General features: G+C 51.8%; 1 protein-coding gene and 1 long non-coding RNA gene across 3 annotated transcripts; both read left to right on the top strand.

The window, feature by feature from the left end:
- Window positions 1-2,068: 2,068 nt before the first annotated feature.
- Window positions 2,069-3,150, top strand: LOC146767777 (ostricacin-2-like). The gene is made up of 3 exons (XM_085574409.1): window positions 2,069-2,247; window positions 2,574-2,661; window positions 3,020-3,150. Exons 2-3 carry the CDS (start codon window positions 2,604-2,606, stop codon window positions 3,148-3,150), a joined length of 189 nt encoding a protein of 62 aa, XP_085430535.1. The 5' UTR covers window positions 2,069-2,247; window positions 2,574-2,603.
- A 788-nt stretch (window positions 3,151-3,938) lies between these two features.
- Window positions 3,939-5,956, top strand: LOC146767776 (uncharacterized). 2 transcript variants are annotated; one of them, XR_014953524.1, is made up of 3 exons: window positions 3,939-4,554; window positions 5,617-5,756; window positions 5,845-5,956. It is a non-coding gene; the product is annotated as an uncharacterized LOC146767776 (long non-coding RNA). The 2 variants fall into 2 exon arrangements; XR_014953525.1 differs by having other exon boundaries at window positions 4,337-4,554; window positions 5,644-5,756; window positions 5,848-5,956.
- The last annotated feature ends 9,527 nt before the right edge of the window (window positions 5,957-15,483 follow it).

Here is a 15,483-nt window from a genome sequence, read left to right as displayed (position 1 = left end):
AAAGGAATGGTAGTGAAGAACCTCAGGGAGCATGGCACTGCCACCAGGAAAACTCCCATGTGACTCATGAGCTTGATAGGTATATAAAAAATACCTGAACCAAAAGGTTTACTCTGCTTTCTTTCATTTGCATCTTGTCTGTGTGGAATACTCAGTATCCACAGTACAGCTTTGTGGATGCTGAGAGAGAGAAATGGGTTGTTTCCTAGGCATCATTCTGGATAAAGATGTGAGAAGCTCAGAGAAAAAACTTAAAACTATTCTTAATCCGAAGTTTCTGCACCTGGTGTTTGTGACCATGTGGAGTATGCTATGGAAACATGTTTACCAAAGGGTGGTCTCTTAATTAGCCAATGGTGATGGTGTGTTGATTAAAGGATTAATCAGGTCCACCTGTATCAGAATACAGTATAAAAAATAATGGGTTCCTAATAAAATTCTTATTAGCCTTCAAGAGACCTAGAGTCTATTTGTCACTTCTTTACCCATTCCTGAGTCAGTGGCGCCATAGCTTCACCACAACATCACTTAAATCCTCCATCTCTCTGTACATTAAATTCATTTTTATATTGTCTTCTGCCACTTGCAGCATCAGGAAGGAGAGAGCACAGATGCCAGGCTGGAGACACCAGTAGCCCAAAAGTTCCTTTTCCTGTTTCTCCTCCTGCACCAGAGAAAAGGAGGCTTCCATTTCCTCTTCTGACACCTCTGACAAGGACTCCCAACCCAGGGCCTTTTGTCATCCTACCTTGTGTAAGGACCCTGTGGTGCTGTGGTTTGCTGGACACATCCAGGGACACAGGGACACATGCAGGGACACAGGAACACAGACCCTGCTCCTTGGAAACCAGCACTGACCTGCTCCTCTGGCACAGAGTGGAACCTTTTCAGATTCCCTGCAAAAAACCCCTCCCAGTTAACCCACCATCACAAATGGGTGCAGGTGGTGGCTCTGCTTCTGCTGAGCATGCAGAATCCCCCTCCCATATTTTTTATGATTGCCACCTTGTCACTGTGAATTCAAATCTCAGGATTGTGAACCAGAAAAGACCAAGATGTTCCATTTGCCAAATCCCCAGCACCTCACCCCTTGTAGTTTGGGGGGACCACATGGCTCTGCCAAGCACCTGGAGAGGAAGCTGCCAAATTGGACACCTGGCACAGACTCTCCTGCCTGGCAAGGACTGTCACTTCTCCCAGTGGCATGGCTGGCATCAACCTCACTGGATTCACAAGTGATGGCTGCATCCAGCTTGTATTTCTTCACCTTGGTTGGCACTAGAAGGAGGCACAGTTTTGTTGGATCACCTGGTTTACAGAATTTGACATCTATCCTGGTGTTGCTCTCATTTTATCAGAAAAGACACAAGAGGGAATCCTGCTTATATCTCTGACGTGGCAGGTGCACAGACCTGTTGTCTAATAAGATGTTCTTGCAGTGTCTAAAATAATTTTCCATATTCTGTGAGTTTTGCACATCCCACACCAATTGGTTCTTCAATCAGAGGGGAAGAGACATAGGAAAAGAAGAGGAGAAGAGGGAATGGTTTCAATCAAACAGGGGGCAGGGTGAGGCAGGATGTTGGGAAGAAATCTTTCCCTATGAGGGTGGACAGGCCCTGGCACAGGGTGCAGAGAGAAGCTGTGGCTGTGGCATCACTGCAACTGTCCAAGGCCAGGTTGGATGGGATTTGGAGCAACCTGGGATAGTGGAAACTGTCCCTGCCAATGTCAGGAGGGGGAAAGAGATGAACTTTCAGGTTTCTTCAAATTAAAACCATTACAGAGTTGATCCTGTAAGCCTATGCAAGAAGGATTCAGCTTCCCTGGTACTGGCCTGGTGTCTTTGCTCACACCCACCAGCTCCTGTGCTCATCCCAAAGATTTCCCTGCTGGCCCTCCAGCCCGTTGCCGCTGTGCCTTGGGTGTCACAAGAGGTGTTGCGTGGGGACAACGGTGACATTGATTGCAACAGCTCCAGGAGGCACCTCAGCCTCTGGCCCTGCAGCAGGGAGGGACCAGGGGCAGCCCCAGCACCCCACAGCCATGGGGCACTCCCGGGTTGGCCCAGGGCTCTTGTGCCAGCAGCAACTGGGGCCTGTCCCACCCACCAGCACTGCTATAAACCCAGACAGTTTGGGGCACACGGATACTCCCTGATCTGGAATCCTGCCCACAGGTGATTGCAGCTTGGTTTCTTACACACCATTTCTGCCTTGGTGTGCTCTGAACTTACACCTTTCTCAGGTAGGTCACTGGGGAGTCACTTCTGGGCCACCAAGACACTTCCCTGCCCTGCTGATTCTTCCTGGGCCCGTGTTGCACAGGAATTCAAAGTGGGCTGGCTGGGAATCCTGGGAATAATCTGGAGCAGAGGATGGACACTTGCCAGCTGAGCTGGGAAAACTTTCCAGCCTTCAGGAGATTCTGCCGGGTGTTTGGGCAGCAAGCTTTGGGCTCTGTGGTGGGGTGAAGTGCATTGGAGAAGACTTCATTTGGCTTGGCCTCTCCAGGCACAAAGATTCCCCTAAATCCTTGACCCTGCTTTGGCTCTTGGTGTGTTCCCTCTGCAGCCCCGAGAAGAGCCAGGACAGACATCAGCCATGAGGATCCTCTACCTGCTCTTCCCCTTGTTCCTCCTGCTGGCCCACAGTGCTGCAGGTGAGAGGGACAGAGGGGAGATGGCTCAGGTGTGAACCCCCATCAGAGGGCTTTTCAGCTCCTGGAAAGCAACCACAGTTCTCAGAACATTTGGGAGGGATTTGTTGTGAGGAAGGTTTGGGCTGCTGAGGATCCTGCACAGCAACTCCTCTGGGTCCTGCTGGTCTTTCCCTCTGTCTTTCCCCACATGCTCATATTGCTGTAGAAAAAATGAACTCTGACTGGAGAGTTTAAGATGTTGGGTTGGGTGCTCAGTTCCCGTACAAGACTGGGACTCAGGGCCAGCAGCAGCTGCTCTGGAACCAGACACCTTTTTGACATTTATGCCACACTCACTTTGTCCTCTTTCACTGTGCAGGATCTTCCTTGGAGCCAACAACCAAGGAACAATGTCAGCGAGAAAATGGGTACTGTGGATTTTTGAAATGCAAGTTCCCCTTTGTCATCAAAGGAAGTTGTTCCAGGTTCTTCTATTGCTGCAAAAAGTAAGTATTGGAATTCCAAAATCTGCTGTCATGGCAGAGGGTGTTTAAAGGCCCCTAAGGAGTAGATAAAGGCTCAGAGCCCCTGAGGACTCCAGGCAGAGCTGAGGGGAGGGGACGGACGGTGCTTGGAGCTGTCCTGAGTGGGGCTGCAGCAGCTGCTGCTCAGCCAGGGCCTCCCCACTCTCCTCCAGTCCCAGGGGGCTCATTCAGGCTGTGCAAAGGACTCACCAAAGCCAGCAAAGAGGGAAACATTCCCTGTCCTTGGGCTGCACCAAGGACATGATCCAGGTCTTGGTGCATCTGCACAGACCTGGAGCCAGGGCTGCCAGCACTGAGATACCCCAGGCCCAACCTGTCTGCACTAAGGACTGCACCTCAGCTCCCCTGAGCCTGACTCTGCTGCACCTCACCCTGGGCACTGCAGGGCAGTGGAGAGAGTGGCAGGAGATGTTACACATGGTGATGTGATTGTTTGTTCTCTTCTTCCAGTCTCTGGGGTTAAGACCCTGAAATTCCCAAGCAGGACTTGCCCCTCACTTCTGGCTGCTGGACCCATCTGCTGATGTCCCCATCTGCTGATGTCCCCTCCCGTCGCTGCCGGTGCCGTGCCCAGCTGGGCTGACAGCAGCAGTGGCAGCTGCTCCTGCTGGCTGCTGCTGGGCTGGAGCCCTGTGGTGCCAGCCCCGCTGTCTTTGGGGCAGGGGCTGCTTTTCCCGGCTTGAATAAAGACGAGCACTTGGGCATTGCAGGGCTGGGCCGTGTGTGCATGTCCTGCTGCTGGAGGGCTGCTGTGCCTCTGCCTCTGGGGCTGGCCCTGCCTTGGTGGCAGCAGAAGGCCCTGGGGATGGTGCTGGGGCTGAGCAGCGCGTGTGTCCCTGGGGATGCTCCTGCCTGGCCCTGCTTTGGGGACGCTGAGCCCGGCAGTGCCTGCTGGGCCAGCCTGGGTGGGGTGTGTGTGCTGGAGCTGACTGCAGATGCTCCCTCTGGGATATTGGGATCCCTGTGCTGGTCCTGCCAGTCCCAGATATCCCTGGTGCCTACACCCACCAGTTCCTGTGCCCATCCCAAAGATTTCCCTGCTGGCCCCACAGCCCATTGCCGCTGTGCCTTGGGTGTCACAAGAGGTGTTGCGTGGGGACAACGGTGACATTGATTGCAACAGCCCCAGGAGGCACCTCAGCCTCTGGCCCTGCAGCAGGGAGGGACCAGGGGCAGCCCCAGCACCCCACAGCCATGGGGCACTCCCGGGTTGGCCCAGAGCTCTTGTGCCAGCAGCAACTGGGGCCTGTCCCACCCACCAGCTCTGCTATAAACCCAGCCAGTTTGGGGCACTGCAGCATTCCCTGGCCCCAGGGGCATCTGGACACAGCCATTCCTGTTACAGCCTGAGCACCAAGAGCCTCATCAGGTAGGTTGCTTTGGGTTCTCTTGAGGACAGCAGCCCATTATACCTCTCTCTTTAGATCCTGAGCCTGTGTTATTTAGAAATTTTTCCATGTTTCTATGTGGTGATTAAAGACTATTTGAGATTTTTTTTAAAAGTGCACTAATTTTCACTGAGTCACATGATTTTCAGAGCCCAGAGTATGCTGGAGGTAAACCTGGGTTTTTTGCCTCCATCTGGGACTGGAAATGTATCTAGACATCGGATTGAGGTCCCTGAGGCTTCTTTTTCTGGGGTACCTGAAGTCTGTGCTGGATAAAATAGTGAGATGCTATTCAAGCCGCAGTTCTGAGATTTTCCATTCTTTACAGCTTGTATTAGCATGGAAAATATTTTTGTCCACAGCCAAACTATGATTCCGTGATGTAGCTGAACCTGCTCATTTTAAAGGGGGTTGGAACTAAAGTAGCTGTAAGGGATCTCTTCCTCCCAAAATATTCTCTGGTTCTATTGACCATAGTGGTAGGCAGGAACCTCCTTCACCAAGTGCTGGGCATCACCAGGGACTGAATTTCCCTCATATCCCTACCCAGGTCAGTTCCCAATTCTTTTTTGAATATTGGCTTTGTGTTGAGTGCTGACACAAACACCACCTGACAGGAAAACTCTGCTTTGTCTCTGGGGAAGGAAAGGCAGAAGTCCGAGAATAAAAGTAGCAGCAACACGTTTCATCTGGTAACAGCATTTGAAAATCTTTCTTGTTCCACCTGTGACTCTGTCTCAGCAGAAACATGCATTTCTCCTCAAGACAGAAGTGTTGGATGCAAAAGGCCTGAGGGAGCACAGCTTCCAAGGGTTAATAGTCTGCTTTTTTTTCCACAAGTCTTTGAGTTCTCATTTGGCTACTAGTGCAAAAATCAGGCATTAATTGTCCCACATGTCCCTTAAGAATTCATAGAGAATAAGATGATGGGAATTGCCCAACAGGCCATCACTTCTCCAGCTGGTCCCAGGAAATCCTAAAGGTACACACCTGAAATTCATAGTTTGGAACAGGTAATTTTTGATGGACCCTCTGCAATTTAGCACATTACTGTGTGCTGTAATGTCCAGGACCTTTGGTGTGTCCACTCTGCAACTCTGTGAAGCCCTGGGAGAAGCATCAGCCATGAGGATTCTATTCCTGCTCTTCCCCCTGTTCCTCCTGCTGGTCCACAGTGCTGCAGGTAAGAGGGGAAGAGGGAGAAGTGCAGTCACACACTCCTCTCCCAGACTATTGTTTTAACTCTGCTTGTGCATGACTTTCCATGGCAGCAGGAAAACATGACAAGTGCATCCGACGAGGAGGATTTTGTGCTGTGGGGGGCTGTCGTTTCCCCTATAAATACGTGGGACTTTGTTCAGCCCTGAGTCACTGCTGCAAACCGTAAGTTCTGGAAATTGTTTGCTCCTGGTCGTGGATAAAGTTATTATTGTCTTTCAAGCCAGTTCCTCCTTTACACCCTCGTACCTTCACACACAGAGGAAAAAGGGAAAGAAAGGAAAAGTCCTTTTGGGTTTGAACCTGCCCTGAGTAGGACTGAAGTAGCCCCAGGTCAATGAGTTGTACCCGACACTCTTCTAGCCCCTCAAGGTTTGCTTACTGTCAATGCACAGAGCTCAGCTCTGCTGCCCAAATGAGAAGGCTGTCCCTGGAATAGTATCAGGCATGGAATTCCCTTCCTGAAATGTGTAACAGCTGGAGTTGACCGCTGCAGGCAGAGTGTTATTTCCCAGTGCTTCTTTTCATTGCAGGGGAATGGGGCAAAGAAGGATAAGAAAAGTTAGACAGGTTATATATTTGTTTCCTCTCTTCTTACAGTATTTGGGGATGAAAATGTGAAATTCCCAAGGAGGACATGCCCCTCGCTTCTGGCTCCTGATGTCCCCATCTGCTGATGTCCCCATCTCCTGATGTCCCCTCCCGTCGCTGCCGGTGCCGTGCCCAGCTGGGCTGACAGCAGCAGTGGCAGCTGCTCCTGCTGGCTGCTGCTGGGCTGGAGCCCTGTGGTGCCAGCCCCGCTGTCTTTGTGCAGGGGCTGCTTTTCCTGGCTTGAATAAAGACGAGCACTTGGGCATTGCAGGGCTGGGCCGTGTGTGCGTGTCCTGCTGCTGGAGGGCTGCTGTGCCTCTGCCTCTGGGGCTGGCCCTGCCTTGGTGGCAGCAGAAGGCCCTGGGGATGGTGCTGGGGCTGAGCAGCGCGTGTGTCCCTGGGGAAGCTCCTGCCTGGCCCTGCTTTGGGGACGCTGAGCCCGGCAGTGCCTGCTGGGCCAGCCTGGGTGGGGTGTGTGTGCAGGAGCTGACTGCAGATGCTCCCTCTGAGGAATTGGGACCCCTGTGCTGGCCCTGCCAGTCCCAGATGTCCCTTGTCCCCAGCAGCCACAGCTTCATGTGCAGAGCTGTGCTGGGAGCTGTGTCCCTTGAGTACACATGGCCATGGTGAGCCACAGGAGCTGTCCCTGATGCTCCCCCTTGTCCTGTTCCAGCACCAAAGCCCTCCCTGCTCCACACCACAAAGCAGAAGTCTTTTCTTCATGCAAAATGTCAAACACAGGAAAAGGTGCCACTGCCATTTTTGTCCTTCTGTCCTCAACATGGCGGGCTAAAAGCAGCTAAAAAAAGGTCATTGTGTTATAAATTAGTGCTCCGATTTAATAGTTAAAGAAATGTATTAAATAATCAAAGTATAAATTTGTTAAAAAAGAAAAAAAAAACACCCACAAGTGATTAGACTCTGAGGTGATCAGGGTCATGGAGACTTAGGACTTGGCCTCTATCACACCAAAGTCCCCATGGGTCTCCAAGGGTCAGTTCTAAGGGGTCCATTTTTATACAGTCTCTTGGGCTTTGGAAGGGGTCTTCTTTAGCATATTATCACATTTTGGAACCTGTGGAAAATTGCTGGAATCCTGACAGGTGAAAATTTCTGGGATAAGCTTCTGATGATGCCTATCAGAATGCCACCTGCTGGGGTCTAGTCAGACAAGAGAAATCCTTTGGAATATACATTTCTGGAGACAGTGTCTTCTTGGTATTTGAATCTTTATCACTCAGTCTGTTGCTGCTGCTGATGCCTATCAAAAATGCCTCCAGCTACGGTCTTGTCAGATGAAAAATCCCTTGGAATATACATCTCTGGTGACAGTGTCTTCCCGGCATTTTGAATTTCTATCACTTAGCTTGCTTGTTGCCTGACACTGGTTTTAGTACACAAAATGCTGTGGTTTTTAATTTTATTTAGCACAAATTATTTTATAACATATATTACATATTACAATTGGGAGCAATGCCGAGGCAGCCGCGGCCGTTATCCTGGTTGTGCTGATTTCGGCCGCGTGCTCCTGGCCACGTGGATGCTTCCAGTCCGGGATGATGGTGGCAGCCACGTGGCCAGTCCTGGCTCCGGCCACTCCTGGCTTCGGGGCCACCCCCAGTGCCGACGGCAGCCAGTGGTGGCCCGGCTGCATCTTTGCTCCTGGTGCTGGTACAGCCTCCGGCCGGCACGGTCCGGCAGTGCTGCCAGAAAAAAGAACCTGGGAGCTCCACCAGGAAAGAGTCCTGGTCCTGCTGGGAAGGGGCCCAAGCTGCCTCGCCTGGCGGGTGTTATGAACAAAAGAGCCTTCCTGGTTCCCATGGCAATCCTGGGACACTGCTGGCTTGAGCTAAGTACTGATATTGGAATGTTAATAGCTAATTGCTCCTGGGGATCACCTACACCCCCCACCCACACTGCCATTCTAGGACTGGGATGCAAAATAGAGGGACCAGTGGAATCATGGGAGGGGGTTTTGGGGATGAAAACACCCTGAAATGGAGGGATGGGCACAGTGGAGGGGGCTGGACGGGTGCGCTGGCTGGGGAAAAGGGAACCACATCCCTAGTCAATGTTTGACCTGTCATCATAGCCTGCAGAGGATTGGACTGGACTGGGCTGTGGGAAGCAGGAACAACAAGGCAGCTCTTCTTGGGGTTACCAGGAGGAAAGGAGAGGGGACAGCTGCTGCTGGACTTCAGCAACAAGCTCTGTACATCCCCTCACCTTCCAGCTACCACTGTGCCATGAGGAAAGGTGTTGGGAAGGATGGATAAATATGATTATTCATAAATAATACATCCAGGATGAGAATGGTCCCCTCTGCTGGCTGGACAATGCCCTTACCTACAGATAAGTCCAAAAGTCAAATAGACTGTTCCATCTCACCCCCCAAAATGTATGGTTCACCCCGCACCTGTAACCCTCCCCTAAAACATCAAGTCTCTGTAACCCCATTGGCCCAAGTCTTGTTCCAGCCCACCTTGAAACCTCCTGATAAGGGGTCTCCGAGGGGCCAGACGCCCTCTTGGAACTTCCCCTCCTCTTGGAACTTCCCCTTAGATCTTCCCCCTTCTTAGGACCTCCACCATCTCCTGGAGCATCTTTTTTTATCTCCTCTCCCCCATTCCCTCAAGCCTTGCCACGTTCTACGTCTGGCAGCTCCAAGCAAGACCTTTCTCCATCCCTAATAAACCTGATATCCCAAGAGCAGCCTTCAGAGATCTCTCGTCTACATTCACCTAAACCGTCCTGGAGCCCAGCACTTCCTACAGAAAGGAGAGAGGACAGTCAGCTGATCGGGACTTCAGATACTGACTGCACACCTCTTCGCCCTTGGGCTCAGCAGCCTGCTCACCACACCTCAGAGGGCAGAAATCTCAGCTGAGCCATGCCCTGCTACAAGCCGAGCCAGCCTGGCCACACGGGCCAGCCCAGCCTGGCCAGTTACTCGTTGGAAGGCTGGAAGCCAAGAGACCTTCTCCAGGCTTTGTTCATTTTTAAAAGTGTCTTCATGGAGGCATGTTCAACTCTTTTAAGTGGTTGAACTGGGTGTCAATCTTCAAAACCAGCCAGCTGATTGGCTCCACCAGGTCCCCCCCAGGGAACCACCCCCATGGCGCGTGGATTGCCCCCAACTGAAAACAAGACTTCGTTAAACCGCGACACCGGGGAAAGAGAATAAAAGCCTTCGTGTGAGTCTAAGAGGCCAGAACATGTGGAAAGTGGACCTGAAGTTTCCTAAGGAGAGGCTGGAATGGTGCCTTAATACTGCAGGAGGGAGACAGAACCTCATTGCTGGGGGAATGGGGACTTTCCCTAGGAAAGGAAGGAGATTCTATTCCCACAGCAGTACGGTGATTCCCATCATTTCAGGATTTCATGGATTCTAATTCCAAAAGGAATTTTATCTGCCTTTCCCAAATTTAACTGGTCTTTTTGGCCTCGGTTCTGTGGTCTGTGCTCTGGGGAAAGGTCTTTGGAAGGTCATGGGAAATCCTCTTAGGTCATCAATTTCCTACAGACCAAGACATAGTTCAATACACGAAGTATTGAAGGGTGGCACAGAACTAAGAATTGTTTTCAAGAAAAAGGTAGAGGAAATGTCATCAGCAGTGGCTGGAAGCAGCCACAGTTTGGTGAACCACAGAGCTCAGGTTTCTGCCCGACCTGGGGTCCTGCATGTCCCCAATGCCTTGGTGTCCCCTCTGCAGCTCTGTGAAGACCCAGGAGAGGCAGCAGCCATGAAGATCCTGTTCCTGCTCTTCCCCCTGATCCTCCTGCTGGTCCAGGGTGCTTCAGGTGAGAGGAAAAGTGGGGAGATGGAGAGAGGTGTGATCCTCCACTACTGGGGTTTTCTATGTCCTGGGAAGTGACCACTTTAGTGGGAGCGATGCAAAGGTAAGGGGGGATTGAGGAGAAAGGGGTTTCTCCAGTGACAGTTCTATAGGACACAGACTGGGGATGGGAAAAAAGCCTGTCTTGTTCTGTGAGTCAGGAAGGAATTCGGTTTTGGACTCCAAGCCTGCACCCAGCTATTCCTGTTTAAGAGCCCTGCACAGGGATGGCAGTGAGCCCTGTTACAGTGTGTTTCTTGTTAATGGTATGTTCTGTTATTGACCAAATTAATGGTTTGGTCCAAATTATACCCTCCCACCCCTACTGTCAGTCTACTCTGGTTTCCTGTCAATCCTACCTTGTGTCAACCCCCTGTGTGGATATCCCCTTCAGAAATCCCCTAAAGTTTGATGTCCCATTGCTACAGGGGACCCAATTCCCCCCACTATTTCCCCTATCGGATGATGCTTTTGTGAACCCCACCTTAACTCCTCCCCAGGATATCTCTGATGAGCTGATGATTTGTACCCTCCCTTTGAACCTCTCCCATATATCAGTTGCTGCTCCCTCATCTTTCTGCCTTTTGCCACGAGATTCCCCAGAGTATTAAGTCTTCTTTTATTCTATGCAAAAGGCCTCCTTCTCATCCTTGCCTCCTCAGAGTGCAGACTGGCAGCCAAAAAGGCCATAGTGCAATTGTTCTAGCTGCACCTTGGGGAATCCTGCTCCCAGGGTGTGACCCTCTCTTGGCACCAACTAGAGTGGTAGAGCCAGTGCAGCTCCGGCCGATGTGTCAGAGCCCCGGGGTGTTTGGATGGGGGGGTATCCTGGGGCACAAAGGTGACACTTTTTATCCAGTGGTTCATCCACTGAGTGTCCCAAATCCTCATCACCTCAAAGGATGGTCCCTGCAAGGGCTGGACAATGACTTTTCATCAGAAGTCACTCAGATCATGGCAGAGCCAGCACAGTGATGTGGGATGTGAGGAGGTCCCTGCCTGCCAGCAGGACTGTAGGCACACCCTGCTCTGCCAGATTACTGCTGTAATTATTCAGTGTGTGTCTTTCCCCATGGAAACAGGGAGTAGACTTCAATGCAGACGGAGAGCAGGAATTTGTTCCTCTGTAAGATGTCGGCCCCCTCTAAGAACTATTGGAAGATGCACAGACACAGAGGTGTGCTGCAGAAGGTAAGATTTGCATTTCCTGACTGAGGAGAGTTTTCCCTTTTTTCCACAGAAGAATCTGTTTAAAATTTCTTTCTTGGCAACTCATGATAAGTAAGCTGCTGCATATATGATTTAAGAGAGTTCCTCAAGAAGGAAGGGAAAAAGTCTTTAGGGGTTTGGAGCTGCCCTGAGTGGGGCTGAAGGAGACAAAGGACAGCCAGGGTCTCCCACTGATCAAAGCCAACAAAGAGGGAAACATTCCCAGTGTTGAGAAGCACCAAGGTCATGATCCAGGTCTTGGTGCATCTGCACAGACCTGGAGCCAGGGCTGCCAGCACTGAGATACCCCAGGCCCAACCTGTCTGCACTAAGGACTGCACCTCAGCTCCCCTGAGCCTGACTCTGCTGCACCTCACCCTGGGCATTGCAGGGCAGCGGAGAGAGTGGCAGGGAATGTCACACCTGGTGATGTGCTTGTGTGTTTTCTTCTTACAGTTTCTGGAGATGAGATCCTAAAATTCCTCGGCAGGACATGCCCCTTGCTTCTGGCTGCTGGACCCATCTGCTGATGTCCCCATCTGCTGTTGTCCCCTCCCGTCGCTGCCGGTGCCGTGCCCAGCTGGGCTGACAGCAGCAGTGGCAGCTGCTCCTGCTGGCTGCTGCTGGGCTGGAGCCCTGTGGTGCCAGCCCCGCTGTCTTTGGGGCAGGGACTGCTTTTCCCGGCTTGAATAAAGACGAGCACTTGGGCATTGCAGGGCTGGGCCGTGTGTGCGTGTCCTGCTGCTGGAGGGCTGCTGTGCCTCTGCCTCTGGGGCTGGCCCTGCCTTGGTGGCAGCAGAAGGCCCTGGGGATGGTGCTGGGGCTGAGCAGCGCGTGTGTCCCTGGGGATGCTCCTGCCTGGCCCTGCTTTGGGGACGCTGAGCCCGGCAGTGCCTGCTGGGCCAGCCTGGGTGGGGTGTGTCTGCTGGAGCTGACTGCAGATGCTCCCTCTGGGATATTGGGATCCCTGTGCTGGTCCTGCCATTCCCAGATGTCTTTTGTCCCCAACAGCCATGGTTTCATGTGCAGAGCTGTGCTGGGGGCTGTCTCCCTTGAGTACACCTGGCCATGGTGAGCCACAGGAGCTGTCCCTGCTGCTCCCCCTTGTCCTGTTCCAGCACCAAAGCCCTCCCTGCTCCACACCCCATCCCAGCAAACAGGAACAGGAGGAAGCTGTTCACATCTTGGACTCAGTGACCTGTGGAAAGGTGCCATATTGCCGTGGAAATGACCACATTTGTTTTCCCATGGGAGTTTGCAGAATGTCCTGGCCTCTCTGCCCATCTCAGGCAGTCTGGAGTGACAATTCTCTGTTCCATGAAAGGCAGGGGCCTCTCCCTCTCTGCGCAGAAAATCTCGGGTGCTGCCATTTGAATGGTTCACTACATGTGTGTGTCCATCAACTTGTGTGTATAAGAGTAACTGGGGGCCCTGCCTCACTCAGGGAACACTTTCTCTCCCAAGAATGAGAGAGTTGAAGAATTACTGATGTTGGAAAGGCCCTTTAAGCTCATTGAGCAACCATTGCCCCAGCAAGGCCACCTCTAAAACAAGTTCCCAAATGCCTCATCCAGATGGCTTTTAAATACTCTGGAGTTGGTAATTCCAACACTGCCCTGGCAGTCTGTCCCAACACTGATTACTGATTCTGCAAAAAAACTATTCCTAATACCCAGTCGAATCCTTCCCTGGTGCTGCTTGTGGCCATTTCCTCTGCTCAATTTTTTTACTTGTGAGAAGAGACCGACACTAAAAATTTTTTGTTGCCATTGCTCTCTAGAACTGGAGAGTTTGGTGAGGGGTATTCATATCAGCCCTGCCTGCTGTGGCCTTTCCTTTCCCTGTGCTAAACCTGAAATTTTATATTGTCCCTCTTCTCTACAAACTATGCAAACAAGGCTGTTGAGGTGACATGAGAGGTAAATCTTTCACCGTACAAAGCTGAACATGTTTGCAAGGTTCAGTCTGATCTCCCACATCCCAATCTGAGTATTTATAGAATTGATAAAATCAGAGGACACAAAGAAGGAAACATTTTCCTCATTTCTCCTCTTCCCAGCCTGAATCACTCTGCCTTGTCCACCCCATCCCTCTCCTGCCCAGCCTGCTGCCGCTGTGCCTTGGGTGTCACAAGAGGTGTTGCGTGGGGACAACGGTGACATTGATTGCAACAGCCCCAGGAGGCACCTCAGCCTCTGGCCCTGCAGCAGGGAGGGACCAGGGGCAGCCCCAGCACCCCACAGCCATGGGGCACTCCCGGGTTGGCCCAGGGCTCTTGTGCCAGCAGCAACTGGGGCCTGTCCCACCCACCAGCTCTGCTATAAACCCAGACAGTTTGGGGCACTGCAGCATTCCCTGGCCCCAGGAGCATCTGGACACAGCCATTCCTGTTGGCTTTGCTGCTCCCTGCACATCCAGACCTTCTCTAGGCAGGTGAGTACGTGGTCCTTCCTTGGAGTCCTGCCCACTCAGGGTCCCAGCTCAAAGCCCAGCAGAGCAGCATATCCTAAAGCACAAAGTTCTGGAAGTATCCAGGTATAAAATTTGGCCATCAGAGGTGCCTGGGAAAGAGAATAAAAGTCTTAAGAAGCCTATGAGTCCAGAACATGTGGAAAATTAAATTTTCATTTCCTAAGAGCAGGAGAGGCTTGGTTGGAGCCCTTGCTGCAAGATGGAGATGAGATCATTGTTGAGAGAATGGGGACTTCCTTAGCAAAATAGGGAAGAGGGAAGGCACTTTTCCCAAATCAGTATGGAGATTTCCCATCTTTTCAGTTCCTGCAAAGGTTGATTTATGTTTCCATTTCTGGGCACTTCCCTGCCCTCTGGCTGCTCCCTGGGTCAGTGCTGCCCATGGCAGGGGCAGCAAGTGTGGGGCTGGGGAATGTCTGTGCTGGGAATCCTGAGAATGCTCTGGAGTTAGGGATGTGCCCTGCCAAGATGAGCTGGGAGGACTTTTGGATCCCAGGGAAGCAGAGGGGATTGGTCAGGGTGTTTGGGGCGTGTGTTTGATACCTGAAGCCCAAAAGAGAAAACACCCTGCAGTGCCATAACTTTCAATGGTAATTTTATCTCTGCATTTCCCAAATCTCACTGGCCATTTATTTTGATTTCATCAAAAACAACAACAATGGGTCCCACATCTGCAGTCTATGCTCTGGCAAAAGGTTTTAGAAGACCTGTGAGGAAGGTCATTGAATCAGCACAGATTATTGATGATCCCAGAGACTGAGACAGTGCAATACTCCCAAGGTTTGAAGGCAGGCACACACCTGAGAATTGTTTCTAGAGAAAGGTAAAGGAAACATGATCAGATGTGGCTGGAGGCTGCCCCTCTGCACTTTGCTTAGCCACAAAGCCTTGCAATACAGGCTCTTGTCCCACCTGGAGTCCTGCCTGACCCATTTCCTTGGTGTCCCCTTGCAGCCCTGTGAAGACCTGGGAGAGGCAGCAGTCATGAAGATCCTGTTCCTGCTCTTCCCCCTCATCCTCCTGCTGGTCCAGGGTGCTGCAGGTGAGAGGCGAGGGAGGGAAATGGGGTGTGAGCCCCTCTCGGGTGTCCCTGGAAGTGACCATGTTTGTGGGGGTGATGAGAATGTAACAAGGGGTTGAGGTCAAAAAAGGTTTTTCAAATGAGTTTCCAGCTAGACACCAGTTTGGGTTGGAGGGAGCCCATGGAGACAGAATCCTGGCTGGTTCTGTGTGTTGAGAAGGGGGCTGGTTTGAGGCTCCAAGCCTGCAACCAGCTGCTCCTGTTTGGGACTCTCTGGATGTTCTCTTGCCCTGCACAGGGATGGCAGAGGGCCCCATGGCTGTTTGGATGGGGGCGTATCCTGGGGCACAGAGGTGACACTTCTCACCAAGACGTTCATCCACTGAGTGTCCCAAAACTTCATTGTCCCAGGGGATGATCCCTGCAAGGGTTGGAGAAGGGCTTTTCATCCGAGGCCACATAAATGATGGCAGAGCCAGGACAGAGACATGGAATGTGGGGAGTTCCTTCCTGCCAGCTGTGCTGGTCCAGGAATAGGTGGGAAAGCAGCTGGGAGCCAGCAT

The sequence above is a fragment of the Lonchura striata genome, chromosome 3 (genome assembly GCF_050655825.1).
Source record: "Lonchura striata isolate lonStrDom1 chromosome 3, ASM5065582v1, whole genome shotgun sequence".
Lineage (NCBI taxonomy): Eukaryota > Metazoa > Chordata > Aves > Passeriformes > Estrildidae > Lonchura > Lonchura striata.
This window is presented reverse-complemented; position numbering and strand designations above follow the sequence as displayed.

What these genes read in the sequence shown, in the direction of transcription:
- LOC146767777 (XM_085574409.1), top strand. Translation starts at nt 2,604, where the DNA reads ATGAGGATCCTCTACCTGCTCTTCCCCTTGTTCCTCCTGCTGGCCCAC. An exon ending in GCTGGCCCACAGTGCTGCAG is followed by an intron (nt 2,662 to 3,019) that starts GTGAGAGGGACA and finishes TTCACTGTGCAG; the next exon opens with GATCTTCCTTGGAGCCAACA.